Raw genomic sequence first — 8630 nt, forward strand, 5'->3', positions numbered from 1 at the left:
AGCATCCCTATTTCAGTCTGTCATATCACTGTAGCAACAGCTGTCTCTTCAACTGTGCTGTATAATTTTTGACATAATTTATACAAGCTCACAGAATTCAATCAGCAGCTGAGCAGGGAGGCAATTTTAACAAATGCTACAAATGAGTGTATGATTTGCATATCATCGGGCTCATCTGCGGACTGGATCAATCCACCCATGCCCCTCATTACTGGGGATGACCTAGAAATGGCTGAATGCTTCTGGCCAGACAGCTGTATGTTTTAAAGCTCAAAAGCAACAACAAAAAAACACCTCGGTGGCTGGTGAACTCTAGAATTAAGGCTGCTTCAAGCATTTATTCTCATTTCCTCTGCTTTGGGGAAAAAAAAGATGTCTCAAACTCTGCCATTTCCTTTCTTCCAATCCTGATTCAGTAGATGCCCTCAACTACAAAAGAAGATGAAGAGAAGCAGGGAATTTCAGGAGACAAAGGCAGAGAGAGAAGGATATGGGGTGAGGGGGGAGAACCTCAATAGAACAGCAAAGAGGAGGAAATCAAAAGGGAACTAAGTTTGCTGAGTAGCGAGAGGTTGTGTCAACACACTAACGCCAGGACTTGCCCCATTCTCAGGTGACAATCTTCCATGGAAATTCATTTTACAAATATAAGATACAACCAAAATTTCAAGAGTGGAAAAGTAAAGAGGACTCCTGGTGGCAAATCCAGGACTGAAGCAAGCAGAAAACTTATAACTGCTAGGAGTATTTAAAAGTGACACCGTGGCCAATGGCTCCCCTCCAAGAATTCCCTACTGGAAACATGGTGTGGAAGGGAAACTTGGATCCACTGAGAAGGGAGATCAGGTTTGAAGCCTCTTTGGTAACAAGAATGCTTTGGGAGGCCACAAAAGTTGGCAGGGTTGGAGGGTGCCTAGCACCTTGGCACAAGCAAGCACCAGGCAATCACTCACATCTACATAAATAGTCTAAATAGGAGGGATAGAAGGAAAGAATACATACATTCTATGTGTGACAATGAAAGACAACTGTATCTGCCCCTACCCCATCACCCTCCTGTGCTACAGCTTAAACACCACAGTTAATAATCTTGTCATTTCATCACAAATTGACACCATCCTACAGAAGCAGAATCAGTGATTGCTAAGAACAAGGCCAAATGTCTGGGCTAACATGAGTGCCCTGAAAATTTTCACTGCAAAACTTCAAGTCCTCAAGAGGACAGAGTTATTCTGGGAGGATACATGAGGATGACTAACAGAAGGTGGCCAGAGACCACACCCGGGACCCTGTATTCTCCTGGGTAGAGCTGAACAAGGTTGGGAAAGTCCCAGCACGTAGGCAGTTGCTACTGGCTTTCAAAAAGATGGGCAACACCCTTTCCAACCCAACATGCTAAACAAAGGCCAGCTGGTTATCAACATGTTCTAAGAAACAAAGTGAGAAACCAACATTTACCATCTTTGCTATAACATCCCCCAATCTAAAAGCAACCAACCCTGAAAAGATCAAGACTCTAAGGTGATTAAAAAGTTAAAACTTATCTTTAGGTCACAGGGGAGCAGAAGGAAGAGATCAGGGCAAAGGAAAACTTGGTAGGAATTACACACAGTATGTAAATGCCTGGTCTTCACAGAGAGACACTTTTCATGAATCAGACCATCGGTTATGTTACAAGAGAACCAATACCAACATTTCTCCTGTGGAGCACAGTGATAAGCACATTTTTTATGGATGTGTTTAGGAAAGAAAGGGTTGGGCAGAAGGGACAGGAGGCAAGGAGGTGAATGTATTATGTACAAAGAGAAATGACAAGAGACCACCCCCTCCTTTAGCTCTTTGCAGTTTCTTTCTCTTTGTTTTCCGCGTCCTCAGGATATGCATGCCACGTCAGTCTCTCTTCATAAAATGCTATCACAATTTGTGGACATTTCACATTAGCTTCTTTCGCAAGAACCAGGTCAGCCTCATCTGTGTCTTTCCTAGAGAGAAAGAATATGACACTTAGAAGGAGAGGAAGTAAAGAGTGAAAAAAATCTATCTAAATATAGGTTTCTAGGGCTGGCGAAATAGCTCAGCGGACTAAGTGCCTTTAGGCAAACACAGGCACTGGGGTTCAATCTGCGTGTCGGGCCAGCCCTGCCTCCGGGCGTGTGACTGAGTCTCGGCATGGTGGGCGCACCTGTCATCCCAGCACAGGGGAGGCTGAAAACAGGAGTATCACTGTGAGTACAAGCTGCATCGTGAGACCCTGTACCAAATACATTTAAAAAAAGAATAAATATAGGTTTCTATCATTATATGAACTTAAAGCTGGATGCTATGGCATTCCCTTGTCATCTAGCATTGTGGCTTACACTCAGCTGACTTGATTTTCTCATCTTGATTTCAAGGTGAAAAGAATTCTGAGGCGGGGGGGGGGGGGGAAGAGGCATGGTGGTTCATGCCTGTAATCCCAGAACTTGGGAGTATCCCTGAAAGTTCAAGACTAGCCTGGACAAGACTAGCCTGGACTACACAGTGTGACCCTGTCTTTAAAAAACAAAACAAAACAAAACATGGAACCAGGGAGATGGCTCAGTAGAATAAGCGCTTCCCTGGCAAGCGCAAGGGTCTGAGTTCAATCCCCGGTTCCACCAAAGAAAAAAAAAGAAAGAAAGAAAGAAAGAAAGAAAGAAAGAAAGAAAGCAAGCAAGCAAGCAAGCAAGCACACACTGTTGGGGCTGGGGGTATAGCTCAGGGGTAAAGCACATGTTTAGAATGTATGAAGCCCTAGATTAGATTTCCCACCCCATCCCCCAAAACAAAGACAGAAAAGCCAGAATGGTGGCATGCATATGCCTAACAGTCCAGTATTTTCAAGGAGATATTTAAGTAAATGTATTAAATTTTGAGTGAAGATCATTTATGACAGAGATGCCTACAGTTGGAACTTAGATGCAAAACAAGATAGAAAAAAAAAAAATTCTAAAAAGATAAATGACTAAAATTCAAAATTTTTATGTTTAGTGTGTAAATGAACACAAACCTGCTTTCAGCTCTATGGACTATGTATAAATTGATCAATTTAGTTTCTAGATTTTTTTTCCCCTCTTTCTTTTTTTAAATGTACTTGGTACAGGATCTTACTACACAGTTTAGACTTGTATTGATCCTGCCCGTCTTCAGCCTCCCCAGGGCTGGGATTGCAGGTGTGTGCCACCACGTCCAGTCTGGGTGGCCTGTTTGGCACGCCCGGGGTGGGGCCCGCATGGCATGTAGTGCCAGGATCAACTCCCAGTCCCTGAGCTTGCCTAAGCAGATGCTTAGTGCTTAGTCCTGAGTTATCTCTGAAGCCCTCCAAATCATCTAAACGCGCTACATTCATACCCGTTTAGTAGTGGTAAATTCTGAGGCAGGTTCTTGCTAAGTCACTCAAATTTCACGGATTCTTGAGCTAGGCCTGGAGGCACAATGCCTATAATCCCAGCACTTAGGAGGCTGAGGCAGGAGGATCTTTTGAGTTTGAGACCAGCCTGGGCTACATAATGAGCTCAAGGCCAGTCTGAGCAGCACAGTGACACTGTCTCAAAAACAAAACAAAACAAAACAAAACACCAAAATTTCCCCCAGACTGGTCTCAAGCTCGTCATCCTCCTGTATCAGCTTTCCAGACTGCTGGTATTACGGTCACATGCCACCATCTCTGGCTTTTTAGGGTCTTTCACATACTTATTAACCCTTTGGTCATAAATACTAATTAGAACAATAAAAAAACAAATTTAAGCTAGCAACAGTGGTACATACCTACACTCCCTACACTCTGAGAGACTGAGGTAGGGGGACCACAAATTCAAGCCTAGCCTAGGCAAATTAGCATGACTCTTAAAAATAAAAGGATTGAGGATGTGGCTCAATGCAACAGAGGCACAAACACACAAGACACAGATATATGGCTGGGATGTGGTGAAACACTCCTGTAATCCCAATATTCTGGGAAACAGGGGCAGGAGGATTGCTACAAGACTGAGGACTGATTAAGGATATTCAAAAAAATTGTTAGTGTGGGAATTGTCAGTTTTGCCACCTATATTCCATACAAATTCAAGTCAATGAAAAGAACCACAGGACTGGCAAGATAGCTCAGTGGACTAAGTAAGAGCCCGCTTAGGCAAGCACAGGGACAGGGTTTGATCCCTGGCACTGCAGGTCCTGCCACCGGAGGCACATGCCTGTAATCCCAATGCTGGGCAGGCTGAAAACAGGAAAGTCACAAGTCTAAGCTGCACAGTGAGACCCTGTCCCAAATACATAAAATAAAAATAAAAAAAGAAAACAAAAGAAGGGGCCTGCCCCATAGCTCAGTTCTTTAAGAGGCTGCTTCAACAAAGCAGTCAGGCTCAGGTCGCTGTGGTTCGATCCTCACAACTCACACAAGCCAAACCTGACCTGAAGGCATTCGGAGCAAAACAAAAGAACTGTAAGTGCAGGGGCCGGGAAGATGGCTCAGTGGAATAAGCGCTTCCCTGGCAAGTGCAAGGGCCTGAGTTCAATCCCTGGTTCCGTCAAAAAAAAAAGAACTGTAAGTGCAAATAAAATAAGGTCCAATCTCTCTTACCATTTCATCAGGAACATTAAATCACCACAGGAATCTGTTGCTCCAATAATCTTTTCTGGTTCCAGACCTCTCTCAAAGCCCCGGGCAATATCATTGCTTTGCTATAAACAGAAGACAAAAAAAGCTTACTGTATGGAGAAAAATAATTTGTTTCTTAACTCAACAAAGCACCATCTACATTAATAGTGCTCGATTTCACTTCTGTCACCAATTCAGAAAAATTCTTAGAACCCAAGAAGTACTAAGCAGTACGCTGTGAGAGCAAGCCTGTGGTCCCAGCCCGAGCCACCCAGGAGGGCTCTGTCTCAAAAGATAAAAAGACCAGGGAATCCAACCAACGCTAGAAAGAGGAGGAAAAGAAGAAAAAAAAAGGAAAGGAAAGAAAAAGAAAGGTCAGACAGAGAACACCATGTTAGCCCCCAACAGTGATGCCAAGAGGTTTTTTTGTTTTTCTTTTTTGAGACAAGGTCTCACTATCCAGTTTAGGCTGACCTTGAACTCACTACGTTGCCCAAACTGGCCTTGTACTTGCAGAGATCCTTCTGACTCAGCCTCTTGAATGCTGGGATGACAGATGTGTACCACCATGCCATCCCAAAAGATGTTTTTGCAAGAAGATCCAGTTGTCACCCGTTATTCACTTCAAAAGACTAAGAGTGATTCCTAAAAGTCTTCAATATTCTAAGAGATACTCTGCAATCATATAAGAATTCCTCTAATCTACTCACTTTCAATCTCCTTAATACTGCAAACTGACTACCCCATGCTATTGCTTCTAATAAGCCCATACTTGCGCCTTTTTTTTTTTTTTGGCAGAACTGGGATTGAACTCAGGCCCTTGCACTTGCCAGGGAAGCGCTTATTCTACTGAGTCATCTCCCCACCCCCTCACAAGCTTTTTTAAAAAATTTTTTATTTATTTATTTATTTATTTATTTATTTATTTATTTATTTCATGTGTGTGTGGCCAGCTCAGCCCACCAGGGGGCGGGGCTGGCCGGCATGTGGTGCTGGGGGATTGAACCACGGTCCCTGTGCTTTGCTAAGCTTGTTCTAAATAGGTGCTTTAGACCACTGAGCCATCTCACCAGCCCCCCTCACAAGCTTTTAAGACTTTCAATTTACCTAACATTGGTCAGTAATTTAGATTCTTTTCATAGTCATTTCATATTATGAAGGAAGAGGCTGGTACTATAAGACAGCAAATTTTGAAGATCAAAAATACCAACACCCATACACATACACATACTTGGCTAGAGAAGAAACTGTTCTGCCTATCCCTTCCCAATGTGGATGAGTTGTTAACAGGAGAGGGCAGAACTGAGCTGGGAGGGCCGGCAAGATAGCTCAGCAGTCTAAAGCACCTGCTTAGGCAAGCATGCAGGGACAAAAGTTCGATCCCCACCACCACATGCCACACCAGCTACAGGGTGCCCCCAAGGTGGGCTGAGCTGGCAAAAAAAAAAACCCACAAAAACAAAACAAAACAAAAAAAACCTGAACTGGGACTACAAAGTAGCTAGCTGCTAACTCATGAATGTAATTGAGACAAGAACCCAAGGTCTGATCCAAGTGCAATGACACTGATGAAAACAAAAAAGGAAAATTTTATGCAAAACAGATAATTTAAACCAACTATTTTGGAAGATAATACTAGTTTACCTACTAGGAGCACAGAAAGAAATCTAGGAAGACTGCTCAAATGAACATACTTGCTAGTGTCTGATTTTCATAAGATCTCTTTGATTTGATATTTACCTCACTTTCCTCTGAGAGATAGGAAAGCATGGAGAGGCCAGGTTGCCTGCAAAGATACCAGAACCCACAATAGGAAGGAAATTCCATTCCTGGATCAAGGGGAGATACTGACTTTAAAAAACATAGCCTCTTTTGGGGGCCCTTAAGGGGAAGAGGTTCCCAGATGTGCACACAGCTGCTCACAGCTGGAATGCTGGCACAGAGATTAAGAAGTAAATCATAGCTGGCAGCTGAAAAGAGTTTGCCACATAGGGAGGGAAGAAGGGGGGAATGGAAGAAAAACGTCAAGCTGTTGAAAAGGAGCTGAGCCGAGGAAAATGCTAAAATCATCACACAGGCAGTAATCTTAAATCAGGCATAATGCCGACTTACAAATTTCTCCTGCAGTGGTCTAAAGAAACACAATCCCCTCCTGTACCTTTAAAACATACAGTCACCGATATTCCCAGCTGCCCGACATCCACCAGTGCTGCTGAGAATGCTATCAGGGGCCCCGGATGAACATGATGATGCAAGGGACACATGGGGTTTCTCAAGGTCAGCAGCTTCAGAACCTGGCCTAGGCATGAAATTCAGCACTGACCAGTGGCACCAAGCCAGGGCACTTGGAACGCGCTCTTGTCAAAGGATACAAGTGATAGGTTGTAGACATATATATCTGTCACAAATACCTAGTTAAATGTCTTATCCTATGTTGGTTGTGCTTTTAGCTACAAAATGAATCAAATGTCAAAAGCCCAAATATAAAGAACTAATAAAAAAGAAAAAGGCGGTGATCATGTCCTAGCTCCTTAGAAAGTTTTCTCAAATCCTTTATCAGTATAATACATCATGGTAACACAGACTGCACCAGAATAGGACTTTTTTTTTTTGTATTTTAGGGAAGGGTCTACAGGGTGTTTAGGGTCTCACTACTAGATTGGATTTGTAATGATCCACCAGTTTACAACCTCCCAAGAACTGGGATTACAGGTGTGCGCCACCATGCCCAGTCTCAATTGCCATCTCAGCAATTGCCTGCCCCCAGCCGGGGGTAGGGGTGGGGGTGGGGGTGGGGGTAGGGCCGGCGTGGCAGGCTAGGGCAGTTTTTGTTTTTTGGCGGAACTGGGGATTGAACTCAGGCCCTTGTGCTTGCCAGGCAAACGCTTATTCTACTGAGCCATCTCCCCGGCCCAAGGACAGTTTTTAAATAAAGTTTAAAAAAAAAATAGAATTAATCAAGGAAAGGAGACACACAAATTGAAGGTCTACTTTTCTGGCCTCCACAGTCATTTCAGTTCATTTTGTTAATCTGGCTTCCCACTTTTTCCTCTGTGGATACCAGGAACCACCTGTGTAAGCCTTTATAAAGCTCTCATACCTGGGTCACCCCTGTAACTGGTCTGGGAGCTGTGCTGGACACTGGAGATCATTCAAATGGCCCGACCCCTCCCCTCCCCCTGCAGGGACTCTAATGTACACCCAGGTTGAGAAAGATGAGGGTCCAAGTGGAACGAAAGCAAGTAAGAGCTCTTCAGGCAGTGATGCTAGAGGATTCATAGGTTGACTCATGCTTTTTATTTTACTGAACTTTAAGTGTTTCATTTATCCTTCACCACAAAAGGCTTCATAACCTTGAAATAAATGGAGAAAGCCTGGAGGTGGAGTGTGTGGGGGTGAGTGTATGCACACAGATGGAAACAAACAGATGAGAAAGAGAGCGATAATAGTGCTTACGCTAGTTACTTCAGAGCTAAAGATGAGAAGGATTAAAGCAATCAAATCAGACCAAAATTTCACCATGCAATAGATTCAAAAGAAAAAAATTGACCAGGTATGGTGGCATGTGTCTTTAGTCCTAACACTCAGGAAGCTGAGGCAGAAGGATCACTGTACGTCCAAGGCCAGCTTGGCCTACGCAAAGAACTCAAGGCCAGCATGGGCTACATAGCTACGCCCTACCTCAAAGAAAGAAAGAAAGAAAGAAAGAAAGAAAGAAAGAAAGAAAGAAAGAAAGAAAGAAAGAAAAGGAAAAACACAATCAACGAAGGATGTAGCTCAGTAGAGAAGGCCCTTATTAGATTCAATTTTTTTTTTTTTTTTTGGCAGAACGGGGAATTGAACTCAGGCAAGCACTTATTCTACTGAGCTATCTCCCCAGCCCCAGATTCAATTTATAGTACCTCAAAAATAAATAAATAGGGGCTGGAGAGATGGCTCAGTGGTCTAAAGCACCTACTTGAAACAAGCTTGGCAAAGCACAGGGACCACGGTTCAATCCCCCAGCACCACATGC

At 43.5% G+C, this 8630-nt stretch overlaps 1 protein-coding gene across 4 annotated transcripts in view; it reads right to left on the reverse strand.

Annotated features, from left to right (window-relative positions):
• Positions 1 to 1701: 1701 nt before the first annotated feature.
• The window catches only part of Cbx5 (chromobox 5), a 71209-nt gene continuing 64280 nt past the window's right edge, over positions 1702 to 8630 (reverse strand). For all 4 annotated transcript variants that reach the window (XM_004637923.3, XM_004637922.3, XM_004637924.3 and 1 more), the window contains 2 exons: positions 4598 to 4698; positions 1702 to 1982 (listed from right to left, as the gene is read on the reverse strand). In XM_004637923.3, the coding sequence (XP_004637980.1) occupies positions 1832 to 1982; positions 4598 to 4698 (252 nt within the window). In that variant the 3' untranslated portion in view covers positions 1702 to 1831. The remainder of the gene's footprint in view (positions 1983 to 4597; positions 4699 to 8630) is intronic.

The sequence above is a fragment of the Octodon degus genome, unplaced genomic scaffold (assembly GCF_000260255.1).
Source record: "Octodon degus isolate 3935 unplaced genomic scaffold, OctDeg1.0 scaffold00093, whole genome shotgun sequence".
NCBI classification, from domain to species: Eukaryota; Metazoa; Chordata; class Mammalia; order Rodentia; family Octodontidae; genus Octodon; species Octodon degus.